Source organism: Herpailurus yagouaroundi, unplaced genomic scaffold (genome assembly GCF_014898765.1).
Source record: "Herpailurus yagouaroundi ecotype Mexico unplaced genomic scaffold, PumYag 194, whole genome shotgun sequence".
In the NCBI taxonomy this organism is placed as follows: Eukaryota; Metazoa; Chordata; class Mammalia; order Carnivora; family Felidae; genus Herpailurus; species Herpailurus yagouaroundi.
Window position 1 is genome coordinate 4,065,235 of NW_024412425.1, and position 12,155 is coordinate 4,077,389.

Genomic DNA, 12,155 nt, shown 5'->3' on the forward strand with positions numbered 1-12,155 from the left:
CCCCCCCCCCCCCCCCCCCCCCCGCCCCAGCCAAGACGATCGACTGTGCTTAGGTCCCGACGGAACCTGGGCATTTCTCGGTGCTGCTGGACGTGAAGCACTTTTCCCCAGAGGAAATCGCCGTCAAGGTGGTTGGCGACCACGTGGAGGTGCATGCGCGCCACGAGGAGCGCCCGGTGAGCCCGCTGGCGGGGGTGGGACCAGAATGCGTAGGGGGACCCACCGGCCGGAACGACGGGGCGTCTATAGGGAAAGGGCGGAGCCACTCAAATCTCTTTCTCTCTCCAGGATGAGCATGGATACATCGCACGCGAGTTCCACCGCCGCTACCGCTTGCCGCCTGGTGTGGACCCTGCCGCCGTGACGTCTGCGCTGTCTCCTGAGGGCGTCCTGTCCATCCAGGCCGCTCCCGCGACAGCCCAGGCGACGGCCCAGGCTCCACCGCCGCCGCAGGCTGCTGCCAAGTAGGCGGTCATGCCTGAACCCTGGGAGCCGCCTCTGGCCCCCTCTTTTAAAGCCGACCTGACTCCGCCCAGCCAGATGTCCTGAGCGCGCCAAAACCACCCACCCAATCTGGGATCCTACCCTGACCCTTCCCAACTAGGCTCTGCCCTGGTAACCTAGACCTTTCTACTGACGCTCCCACTCTCATACCCCCTCCAGCTTTCAACCCCCTGACACCTCCCTAGCTTCCAGGCCCTACAAGCACAACCCTTCAGCCTACAGTCTCCCAGCCCCACTGACCCCACTTTCTTGGCAATATAAACCCACTCAAAATTCCCTCCTCTGCTTCCTTCTGACTCATCTGTTAAAACATCTCCAAATCCCATTTTGATCCTTTCCCCACTCTGACACTATGTTATGGTGTGGCCAGCCCTGCTCCCACCCTAGATCAGTCAAGCATAATCCCTCTCCACCCCTCAAATATCCCAGACTGCCCAGACCTCCCACCCCAGACCATCTAGGCCTGGTCCTCAAGACTCTGGATCCTTCCCCCTCGTTCCAACTGGACACTACTCCCCCTACCCATCTTGTGACTTGAAACCCCAGCCAGCCACCCCCAGACTCTTGAGCCCCTTTTCTGACCCCCACCCCGGACACCTATTTCAGGCCAAGCAGGACCCTCAGCCTCAGACTGTACAGACACCCACCCCATCTTCCCAGATTCTGCACAGATATCCTAAGCCCCATCCCCAACTCTACCCAGAACCCCCCAGTCATTCTGTCTTAACCCCTAAGTCTCTAACCACATATCCCAGGCAATCCACCTTCCAAGACCCAACCAAGCAGCCACTTTTTCTTCGGTTCCCCACAATCCTTCTCCCTCCTTGAATTCCCTGCCACCCCTATCCCCTCATACTACCTAGGCCCACTCCCCGAATAAATGTGATAGAGCTGGTACCAACTGCTTTATGTCTGGGCTGGGAAGAATAGGCTGGAGCAAGCAGAGGCCAGTGTGAAGGTGTGAAGGAGGGGAATGTTTATTGGGGGGATGTGGGGAGCAGGGGAACATCACTGGCGCTCATACATCTCCCGTAGGATCTTCATGCTTTCTGAGTACCGAAGCTGGTTCCGATGAGATGCCTCCTTCCACCTGTGGTGGGGGTGGAGAAGCAGAGGGAGGACTCAGCAGTTGGGGCAGAGGCCATAGGGGTGCGAACAGGATGGGGATGCTCACCTCTGGCGGATGCGTTTCCAGCGCTGCATGTTGCGGTAGATGAGTGTGGATGGTGAGGGCTCAGGCTCGGAGGGCTGAGTGGACAGAGAAGCCAGGCTGGGTGGCCATGCCCGAGCCTCGTAACATATGCCCATAGCCCTGGGTCAGTTTGCATACCCACCTCATCATCGGGGGTACCCTGGGTCTCAGGCTGCAGCGGGGATGGAATTCGGGACCTGCAAGCATCACCAGATGGCCCAGCGGCTGTGGGTGGAGGCAGCTTGTACACATCGCGACTCTTGCTGCTGGTGACCTCTGAACTCTGGGGAAACAAGGGCCCCACCCCGGGCCCAAGAGAGTTAAAGAAGGCCAGCACTATATACTTCACCCCTCCTGCCTCATCCAGTGACAATAGACATGAGGGTCTCACAGGGGCCTGTCTTAAGAGCCATGCCAAAGGAGTGTCTCCTGTCCAATCCAGGGACCCCCATCCACCTCTGCCCAGCCCAGGGACCCCCAGTTACTCCTGCTCAGCCCAACGACCCCCATCTTCTCCCCTAGGCCAGGTGGCTATACCTTTTTTGCACTAAGGACCCCTGTTGAGCCCCCCAGCTTTTGGTCACATCTATCTGCCCAAGGGAACCCTGTTCCCTCTCCCTCTCAGGCCAGGTAGCTGTATCCGTCTGGTTTAGGGAGTTCCATCCATACTCTCAGCCAAAATGTTCATATCTGTGTGCCTCATCAGACCAGAAATCACTGAGGGACAGAGACCTGTGCCTGTCTATCCCACTAGCTTTGGGAGGACACCCTGTGGTTATCTACCCACTGCCCCACTGGCTGCTGGGAGGGGGCCCACCACACATCCAACCTCCTCATCCTCAGGCAGTGGGGGCAGTGGTGAGCTGGGTGAGCGTTCTCGCTCGCGCACTGAGGGGCTGTTGCGCATCCAGGCACGGCAGATTGGGTACAATGGTGTGTTCTCACTGAACTGAGCCAAGTCCACACTCCGGTCAAACAGCTTGATCACATATGTGTCTAGGGTGATGGGAGGGGAAGGTGTGTGAACATCCTCCCATAGCTCCCCATCATGGCCTGCCCTCTAGAGTCACCGCCTACTCACTGGATCGCTGCGGCCCTCCCTCAGCCAGCCCGTCATCCATCTCCCTCCTCTTCTTCCTCCGCTGGTGGGGGAAGCGGGCGGATGGTCTGTGTGGGGCAGGAGAACATCAGGACCGGGGCAGGGGCTGGAGACTTCTTGTCAGTTGGCTGGGGCCCCTGCCACCTTACCGTTTGCCGGTAGATGCAATGGAACAATCCCTGTGGGGAGAGACAAGATGTCAGCAGGTGATTCTAAAACAAATGCCTGCTTAAAACCCCAAAAGGTACCCTGGGGAGACTGAGATGTTCACAGGGACCCCACCGAACTCTTAGACCCTGCGTTCCACCCACGCCTCCAGGGCTGGAAGTGCCAACCATAAGGAAACCTAAGCTTCTGCTGCCACAGGGTCTCTGTACATGCAGGGTGGTCAGGACTGCGGTGGAGGAAGTGTGGGGCAGAGTGGTCAGAGCCTGGATGAAGAAGGAAGTTATCCAGCACAAGCCCTCAGATACAGATCCCATTAACAAAACTTACTTGTTGTGGGTGTCCGAGGGGGTTTTCCCAGCTTCCTCCTCCAGGCGCTCCCTGCTAGTGGAAGAGAACTGTGGGCTCAGGGTTCCCAGGGGCAAGTGGGAAGGCACCAAGTAGCTTTTCCATTGGGCCCCTTCCTCCCTAAGCCAGCCTCTGGGGTCCTACCCAGATCCACCCAGGACGACCCATAACCCCTGCTGAGCTAGGTCCCAACCTGTCCATGTGACTCTTCTCCAGCAGACACTGCAGGACAGCATCAAGTTGGTTCCGGGCCTTGGCCATCTCCAACTCTGGGGAAGAAGATACCAACCAGGAGTCGGTTCTAAGGCCCACCGCAGGTGGGCAGCCAACTAGGCTGAAGAAGGACATGCACATCCATGCCTACGGCCGGGCCCAGGCACATTGGGCGGTGCAGTGGGCAAAGACAACTTGACGTGATGAGCAAGAGCTCCGGGTTCCAGGGTTGTCCCACGTGCTCATGTGTGACCAAAGTCACCTTACCTCACTGAGCCTGTTTCCTCAACTTGAAAATAGGTCTCCCAATAATACCTATCTGCAAGGACCGTTTGAGGTTGAAATAAACCTATGTTGGGGCACCTGGGTGGCTCAGTTGGTTAAGTGTCCAACTTGGGCTCAGCTCATGATCTCCCCGTTCCTGAGTTCAAGCCCCGTGTCGGGCTCCATGCTTACAGCTCAGAGCCTGGAGACTGCTTCAGATCCTGTGTCTCCCTCTCTTTCTCTGCCCCTCCACCACTTGTGCTCTATCTGTCTCTCAAAAATAAATAAAATGTTAAATTTTTTTTAAACAAACCTATATTATATATGAATCTCTTAGCAAGATGCAATTACAATAAGATGTACAGAGTACTTATTATGTGCCAAGAATTGTTCCAAGCACATTACACGTCTTAACCCATTAAATTCTCACAATAACTCTGGCAGGTCGATAGGATTATCCCCATCTTATGGATGATGAAACTGAGGCACAGAGAAGTTAGGCTAGGAAATTGCAGGACTGAGGATTTGCACTCAGGCACTCCACAGCCGAAGTTATAAGGCAGAGACTCAAACTGGGTGCAGAATCTAGCTCCCAGATGTGGTCTGTTTGGCTGAGGCAGTGGTGTTATTTTAAATCTGAACTGAATCTAAATGGACAACATGTAATAATTGAGAGACTGCACCTAAAATATCCATTTTTGGCTCCCCCCCTGCCCCACTCGAAATGAGATATGGGCCCACCTTCCTGCATTCCTGGCTCTGTTGGCCTGTGTGTTTGCCTCCCCTCATCATAGAACTTAAAGAGGTGATGATGTTATAAATATTCTCCTCTCGCCCTTGTGGGGTGTTTGCTCTCGTTCCAGCCAGTACCTAGCATCACTCTGGTCCAGGGCTCAAAGCCTGGAAGGGCGCTTGGGGACATGCTTTGCCAGCCCTGGGATGAAAGAGGCAGGGATTCCCAACAGCACGGAGGAGAGGCAGGGTGGGGGTGAAGGGCTGCAGGCAGCTGAGATTCTAACAGAGAGCCCTGGACAAGAGCCCAGGTATAAATCATACATACCCACATCTCTTTCCCTAGGCCCTGCTTCTCTCCTGAACCTCAGACCTTGGGATCCCATGGTCTCCTGGATACCTCCCCCTGGACATCCCCTAGGCCCCTACCATCTACTGGGTCCACAAAGTCTAGTGTCTCTCTAAACTTTACCACTTTTCCTGGGCCCCCATCTCTGGGGTAGCCCCACTCCCCCAGTCCTTCACTGGGCCTCATAATAGACACCTCTCATCCTCCTCCACCCCAGCTCACCAACCCCATGGTCTGTCCACTTGGCCTCCTGAGTATCTCTCTGCTCTCTCCCTAGCCTGGTTCTCTCCCTTCCCCCAGGCTCCCAGCCTCAATCTCCTCCTCTGACCTACCCTGCACAACGTGCCCAGGAGACTCTTTGGAAAACCAAACCCACCCTGATCCTCCCCTGCACAGAATAGTCCACCACTCCGTAGTTCCCCAGGACTGAGTCTGAACTCTTTGGCCTGGTGTTCACAGGCCTCCAATGACCCTGCCTGCCCCCCTGCCCCCTGCCCCCACCATCATCTGTAGTCAGGCCATTGTATTTTACTCTTCCACTCATGATTTTTTTTTTTTTTTTTTTAATTTGGGGGGGATCTTTATTAACTCACTCCTCAGTTCAAAACCCTCCTTTGGCTTCCCATTTCCCTCAGAACAAAAGCCAAAGTCCTAATTTGGATCCACAAGAACTGTCCTCCTCCCTCTCCCTGTTTGCCATCATCTCACACTCTCCACCTGACTCTCTCTGCTCCAGACACACTGGCCTCTCTGCTGGGCCTCGAACGTGGCAGATGAGTCTTGCACCTCAGGACCTTTTCAGAGCTATTTCCTACATCTGATTTGCTGTTCCTTCATCTGTCCTCACTCCTTCTTTTTTTTAATTATTTACTTTTGAGAGAGAGAAAGAGAAAGAGAATGAATGAATCCTAAGCAGGATCCAGGCTCTGGGCTGTCAGTACAGAGCTGGACGTGGGGCAGGAACTCATGAACCCTGAGATCATGACCTGAGCTGAAGTCACAGGGCTCAACGGACTGAGCCACTCAGGTGCCCCACCTTGCCTCACTCCTGATCTTACCTTCTCCTGTTTCGTTTTATTAGAACTTATACCATCTAACACCCTACACATCATTTTGCTTTTTTGGGGGTCTGGATTCCATGCCTCTCCCACCACCCTCATTAACATGCCAGTCCTGGGTTCCCATCAGCTCGGACCCAACCCAAAATGACTTCCTCTCTCTCAGCTTCGGTTTCCCAATCTACCACATTTCCTACTTCCTAGGATTACTGGGATACAGGGACTGGGAGGATTAAATGCTTCTCTGTACTTCAAGTGCTGAGCACAATGCTTGACTCATGACCACTGCTGGAAATGGGGAAACCGAGGCAGAGGCAAGAAGTGTCCTTTTCATTGTCACACGTCTCAGGATCCCCGGGTCTTACTGTACCACACGGTCTGAGCCACCACCATTCAATCTCAACGCTACCTTCAACACAGACCGGGAGGGTATGAAGATGGCAAGAATCGTTCAATGCCTGACATAGCGATGGTCAGGTGGGCGGCAGGAAGAAGTCGCGTGGTCTGTCTGATCGCGATAATCTTATCTATCGGGACTCCCATACCCTGATGGGTCCGGTGCTCCCCTACAGGCCCCCTACCTCGGGGTCCTCACCTGATTTCTCCACTTTCACCTTCACCGGAAACATGGCTTGGGTCTGAGGTGTGGCTAGCTGGGTCAGAGGAGGCCAAAGAGCCCAGGGTCATAAATGGAGGCCGAAGACTGACGGGAAGAGGTCAAAGATAAGCTTTGTGTGCGACCAGTCCCCCGCGCTGAGCAGTGTCCGGCGGCGACCGCCACTACAGCCGCCACCTCCTCTGTTTCCCTTCTGTGGGCGGGTCCCTTTGGCAATTGCTTGTTCCCATTTGGCAGTGCCACCGTCGATCTCGTCCCTGACCAATTGACACCGCTGCCATCTGCTCCCAGCTGTAAGTCCCACCTTTCTGAGGCCCCGTTTCCGGAAACAAAGCAACGGCATCCCGCGGTGCTTCCTGGGAGGTGTAGTTCTACCTCCGAGACACAGCCAGGATAACAACGCCTGCGCCGCGCGAGGCACGGTGGGAGACGTAGGATCAGGGCTGCGTGAGGTTTCTTGGAACTTGTAGTGTTAGGAGCTTTGAGGAAAACCAATTTAGCTATTACCAAGATTTATTTAACCGTAGGAGTCCTTCTTGTCCCCGAGAAGAAGACAAGTCTGGAGTTAGGCCGGGTTCAACCTTACTGAGCACTCGCCAGGTGCCAGCTACCTGTTAATCTCTCCTCAGGAGCAACCATTTACTTAGCAAATATTTATTAGCGTGCCAGGCACTCTTCTAGTCACGGGGGACACTGCACAGAACAAAACCGACAAAAATTCCTGCCGTAATAGAGCTTATATTTCAGAGGATGTAAGATTACAAGAAGTAAAACAGTTTAAAAGAAATGTAATAAAAGAAAGAATACAACCTCAAGGCACTTAGGGAGTACCAACGTTAAGGATTGAAATTTTAAGTAGGATGGTCAAGGAAGCTTTCTCTGATAAAGCTCTTGGCTATGTCTATTGCTGCAGACAACATCTCCTTCAGAAAATGGGAAACTTCCATTTACCACAGATGCTTTGGGTCTGATAAATTCTAAGAGGTAGTATTGATAGCCACATTTCTTAAAAAAAATTTTTTTTTTAATGTTTTATTTTTGAGAGAAAGAGAGAGACAGAGCATGAACAGGGGAGGGCAGAGAGAGAGGGAGACACAAAATCCAAAGTAGGTTCCAGGCTCTGAGCTGTTAGCACAGAGCCTGATGGAGGGCTCGAGTCATGAACAGTGAGATCATGACCTGAGCTGAAGTTGGACACCTAACCTACTGAGCCACCCAGGTGCCCCGGTATCCACACTTCTGATGAGAGTACTGAGGCCAAGTGGGAAAGTAGAGTTTTCAAATTCACACACCCCCAGGACAGGATAGCAGCCCCTAGTAATGGAAGCATTGTTTCTTTCTTATTCTGCATCTGTAAAATAGGGTTCCTGAGCAGGAAAATTCCTATTTCAGAGGGTTCATAGAGTGAAGGATTGCACTACTGTGTGAAGCACTAAGCCTGGCACAAAGTGAGCATTCAATACACGTTTCTGAATATTAATAACCATTTTATGTTTCAACCTCCAAAAGATCCAGGAAGTCAATACAGAGGATTAGAGTCCTTTATTGGGGGATGTCAGCAAAGAACACAGGAGATGGGAACAAGTCTTAGGGGCTTGAGAGGGGCTTAGAGTAGAGGAGCCCATCCTGGGAGAATGAGAGAATGAGCAAGTCCCAGGCCTGTGTAGGAAGCTATCAGGGGGTACCTAGGGGTATGGTGAAGGAGAGATAGTCACCAAGGGCACCCCAACGGGGCCGGTAGATCTGGAAGATGGTGATCCAGGTTGTGAGTACAATCACCCAGAAGAGGAAGCCCACAGCTGAGCGCCAGACATCTGTAAGAAGGAACAGGAATGGGTAAGGTTGGCCTCCAACTGCCCTCTGGTCTCCCCCAGACTGGCCCTCTCTTCTCTTTGGGAGCCCCAGAATTCTGAAACCTCCATCATTCCTTCTGGACACCCAATGGCCTCCCTTCATCTGTGTCCTAGACTCACAGCCTTTGATTTGGCTCTGCTCTGTGTACGCCGGGACTAGGAACGCCTCTCGGAAGAACCAGAAGATGTTGACCAACCAGAGAAAAGGCAGGAAAGCAAACCCACCTAAGAGAAAACAAAACAAAACAAAACAAAACAAAACAAAACAAAACAACAACAACAAAACTGTAACAAAAAGCAGTGACATTCACCCCCGCCCCAAACTTCTACATAGAGGACAGAAGGCCCTCTCCCATGTCCAAGTTCAAATGGAGATCTCTATCAGAGATTTAGGAATTCTGGCTCCTCCCTGTGACCCAAAAATCTGACTCTTCAATCGTCTATTTCTCAGGACCCAGAATCCAGCCCCACAGCTTCCCCCCGTCTCTTGGGACCCAGAAGTTGAGGCCCCAGCTTCCTCTTTCCTCAGGTCTCAGACCCTTCCCTCAGACCCAGGAGTCCGCAACTAAGACCCAAGAATCCAAGTCCCCAGGTCCTCTTCCCTCAGGCGCTCTAGTCCTGTCCCCGTCCCCTCTCTTCTCCTGGGACTCTAGGAATCGGCCCTTACCCAGGTAGTACTTCCGGCACAGATTTAGCTTCTCCTCGTTGGACACCCGCTCCAAGTTCATAGTTGCGCTGAGGCGGAGTCGTCCCGAGGGTCTGTAAGGGCAAGAGCCGAGCCTTGACCCCAGGTGACAGATGCAGGGATCGCGAACAACCACGCCCCTATTACTACAAAACGGAGATAAAACTGAAGGGTGGGTTTGCTGAAAGAAGGGTACTCCGGCCCCCACCAGCAAGCTGACAGGGTTGAACGCTCTTCACGTTTATTGGGGTACGCGAAACGACCCCCAACTCACCAGTGGAACCTATTTCCTCCGCTTGGAAGCCTTTACCACATTCAACTCCGGACGTTTGCGCGAGATACCGCAAGTATCTCTGGAGTTTGTAGTCTTTTTCAGTGAGGCAACGCTGCACGCATGCGCCTTCGGGGAACTCCGGGAGGCGGGATTTTGCGGGGAGGGCGCAGGTCTCCAACACGCAAGCGCAGCAGACGGTCTAGGCGCGCGTGCGGTGGAGGGAGGCAGCGACAAACTACACTTCCCAATGCTCTAAAGCAACGGAAATGACGTAAAGAGCCGACTGAGTTGGAGGGTTCGAGTAAAAATGGCTGAATATTTAGCTTCGATATTCGGGACTGAGAAGGACAAGTGAGAACGGGCGCAGGGAGTGGCCCCCTGCGGGGACCGGGGCCGGGACATTTGGTTCCCTGGTGGCTGGGAGGCGTTGGGCGGTGTTTCTGGGGTGTCCGGCCTCCCCGGCCCTCGGTTCACCTCTGTCTTTGCACCTCTTCCAGGGTTAACTGCTCTTTTTACTTTAAGATCGGGGCCTGCCGGCACGGGGACCGGTGCTCCCGGCTTCACAACAAACCGACTTTCAGCCAGGTGAGACCCGGCACGGAGCCTTGAGGGTTAACGCCTCCCAGCCATTCCCCTTCTGTTGTCCATCATCACGAGGTCCCGCCTTTTCCGGATTTCAAAGGCCCACCTTACCACCGGCTTTTTTCCTGTCGGGCCTCTGCGGGTTCCTCCCCTTCCCTCAGGTCCCTCTCGCCACGCCCCCGTACTTACGAACTACACTGCTGGGCTGTCCCTGACTGCTAGGTTTCTCTTCTGGTTTCCTTAAGCGCAAGCATCGCTGATGCGCTCAATCAAGGTGCTTAGGCTTCTTCTCTGTTGCCTGGTCTCAGCCCCAACCTTCATACCCCACCCCTTTGCATGAGCTCAGGCCCCCGCCCCCTTTAAATTCTGTTCAGACCATAGTGCTGCTCAACCTGTACCGGAATCCACAGAACACCGCCCAAACCGCAGACGGATCACACTGTGAGTGAGGGGCTGGTCTTGGGGGCAGGGCAGACAGACCCCGGCAGGCCACCCCCTGATTTCATCCTGCCCCCTCCTCCAGGTCACGTGAGCGACGTGGAGGTGCAAGAACACTATGATAACTTCTTCGAGGTGAGGGTTGGCAAGGGATGGGTTGAGTTTCCTGTGGGCCAGGATCTCAGCTGAATGCGTCCTGATCTTCCGCAGGAGGTGTTCACGGAGCTGCAGGAGAAGTATGGGGAGATTGAAGAGATGAATGTGTGCGACAACCTGGGGGACCACCTCGTGGGCAATGTCTATGTCAAGGTGTCTGCTTTCCCCCCAATAGAGCCTACAGGTGGAGGCATTTCAGTGTCACCACTGAAGCCTCACAGCTTGAGGTCCATCACCAAATCCAGCCCAGCCCCAGAGCTGCTAACTGATTCCCTAAAAACCCTGATCGGTTTTTCCCTTAGTTTCGGCGTGAGGAGGATGCAGAGCGGGCAGTGGCTGAACTCAATAACCGCTGGTTCAATGGGCAGGCAGTGCATGCTGAGCTGTCTCCTGTCACCGACTTCCGGGAGTCGTGCTGTCGGCAATACGAGATGGGGTATGGTAGTACGGGGGTGGGATGGGCACCAGGAGTTCCAGACTCCTGTGTGTTGGGAAGCTGTCATCGACGGCAGCGTCCTCCATCCATCTGTCCCCTACCCAGGGAATGTACCCGGGGTGGCTTCTGCAACTTCATGCACCTTCGACCCATCTCCCGGAATCTTCGACGTCAGCTGTATGGGCGAGGACCCAGGCGCAGGTACCTCAGGATCAGCTTGTCAGGATGTCTCATACCCTAAGGCCTTTGTACCCCGGGATGGACCTTATCCTATGTCCCCATAACAGCGTGTCTCTATTAGATCCTAAGACTAGTTCTGAGCATCATCCCAGGACCAGAGCCTAAATCTCAACCCCAAAACCAGCTGGAACTCCAAACCCCCAAACCCAAGACCAGTCTGGATCTCCAATCCAGAGATCAGTTCCTGAGCACCTGTCCTGATACCACTCAGTAACTCTGGTTATTTCATCACCTGCCCTGCCCTACCCCAGAACTGAGAGGCAGGCCTGGGGAAGTGTGCAACATTTTTCACAGCTCTAACCCTCATCTCTCCTCTCCTGTTCCCAGGTCACCCCCAAGGTCCCATACTGGTCACCGCCCCCGAGAAAGAAACCGAAGACGTTCCCCAGACCACCGGCATGGCCGCTTCTGAGACCCTGGCTCCCTTGACCTCCACCCCTGACAGGCATAAATGTTCCTGGCCAGAACACCTCCTGAAAGCTTCCTTACCTCCCCAGCGCCGTCTTCCCCAGGCTCCGGGGCTCCGTGATGTTAATCTGTTAAACACAGGGACCTTCCTTTACCACCCTTCCCCTAATAAAGTTCTGTATTGAGGGTTTAGAACCTGTTAGCTTGAGCCTAGCTGTGGGCTGGAGTTTCCTTCCACCCCCGCATCTCCTGACGAAAAGGGGAAGCGGGCTGGGCTCTGGCCACAACTTCAGCTGAAGAACTTCCAGCAACAGGTGGGAAAGCAGCAGGCTCAGGGCCCAAGGCTCTAGAAACCCCTCAGTGGGACCGGTAGCAGTGGGGACGCTTTTGTGCTGGGAACTTCAGGACATTTCTCGAAGGCTTCTCAAGGGGGAGGTGCCTGATTGTGGCAGGTTGGAGGATTCCCAGCCCCGAGGAGATTGGGGTTAGGAGCTAAGGTAAGGCCCCTGGGAGTTGAGTGGGAGTCTCCAGAGGGTGAGGTCC

The 12,155-nt window shown here is 54.1% G+C and overlaps 4 protein-coding genes across 8 annotated transcripts in view; 2 read left to right on the forward strand and 2 right to left on the reverse strand.

Annotated features, from left to right (window-relative positions):
* The window catches only part of HSPB6 (heat shock protein family B (small) member 6), a 2,725-nt gene extending 1,324 nt beyond the window's left edge, over positions 1–1,401 (forward strand). Inside the window, exons 2-3 of the mRNA XM_040446085.1 lie at positions 54–176; positions 289–1,401. Coding sequence (XP_040302019.1) covers positions 54–176; positions 289–468 — 303 coding nt within the window. The 3' untranslated portion in view covers positions 469–1,401. The remainder of the gene's footprint in view (positions 1–53; positions 177–288) is intronic.
* Positions 1,402–1,457: 56 nt separating this feature from the next.
* LIN37 (lin-37 DREAM MuvB core complex component) lies at positions 1,458–6,855 on the reverse strand. Of its 3 annotated transcripts, none has more exons than XM_040446083.1 (9): positions 6,520–6,855; positions 3,502–3,577; positions 3,291–3,341; positions 2,945–2,974; positions 2,778–2,863; positions 2,526–2,692; positions 1,839–1,979; positions 1,679–1,752; positions 1,458–1,594 (listed from the first exon to the last, which is right to left on the reverse strand). In XM_040446083.1, exons 1-9 carry the CDS (start codon positions 6,551–6,553, stop codon positions 1,513–1,515), a joined length of 741 nt encoding a protein of 246 aa, XP_040302017.1. In that variant the 5' UTR covers positions 6,554–6,855; the 3' UTR covers positions 1,458–1,512. The 3 variants fall into 3 exon arrangements, with proteins under 3 accessions (XP_040302017.1, XP_040302016.1, XP_040302018.1); XM_040446082.1 differs by having other exon boundaries at positions 3,291–3,344; XM_040446084.1 differs by lacking the exon at positions 1,458–1,594 and having other exon boundaries at positions 1,601–1,752; positions 3,291–3,344.
* A 1,208-nt stretch (positions 6,856–8,063) lies between these two features.
* Positions 8,064–9,481, reverse strand: PSENEN (presenilin enhancer, gamma-secretase subunit). 2 transcript variants are annotated; one of them, XM_040446093.1, is made up of 4 exons: positions 9,353–9,481; positions 9,061–9,218; positions 8,514–8,618; positions 8,064–8,354 (listed from the first exon to the last, which is right to left on the reverse strand). In XM_040446093.1, the coding sequence occupies exons 2-4, from the start codon at positions 9,119–9,121 to the stop codon at positions 8,215–8,217; spliced, it is 306 nt and encodes a 101-aa protein (XP_040302027.1). In that variant the 5' UTR covers positions 9,122–9,218; positions 9,353–9,481; the 3' UTR covers positions 8,064–8,214. The 2 variants fall into 2 exon arrangements, with proteins under 2 accessions (XP_040302027.1, XP_040302028.1); XM_040446094.1 differs by having other exon boundaries at positions 9,061–9,152; positions 9,353–9,450.
* An 88-nt stretch (positions 9,482–9,569) lies between these two features.
* Positions 9,570–11,820, forward strand: U2AF1L4 (U2 small nuclear RNA auxiliary factor 1 like 4). Of its 2 annotated transcripts, XR_005781640.1 has the most exons (9): positions 9,570–9,703; positions 9,850–9,937; positions 10,309–10,375; positions 10,458–10,507; positions 10,583–10,681; positions 10,831–10,964; positions 11,070–11,165; positions 11,266–11,414; positions 11,532–11,820. XR_005781640.1 is itself a non-coding variant. In XM_040446092.1 (8 exons), exons 1-8 carry the CDS (start codon positions 9,660–9,662, stop codon positions 11,614–11,616), a joined length of 663 nt encoding a protein of 220 aa, XP_040302026.1. In that variant the 5' UTR covers positions 9,572–9,659; the 3' UTR covers positions 11,617–11,820. The 2 variants fall into 2 exon arrangements, 1 of the variants encoding a protein (XP_040302026.1); XM_040446092.1 differs by lacking the exon at positions 11,266–11,414 and having other exon boundaries at positions 9,572–9,703.
* The last annotated feature ends 335 nt before the right edge of the window (positions 11,821–12,155 follow it).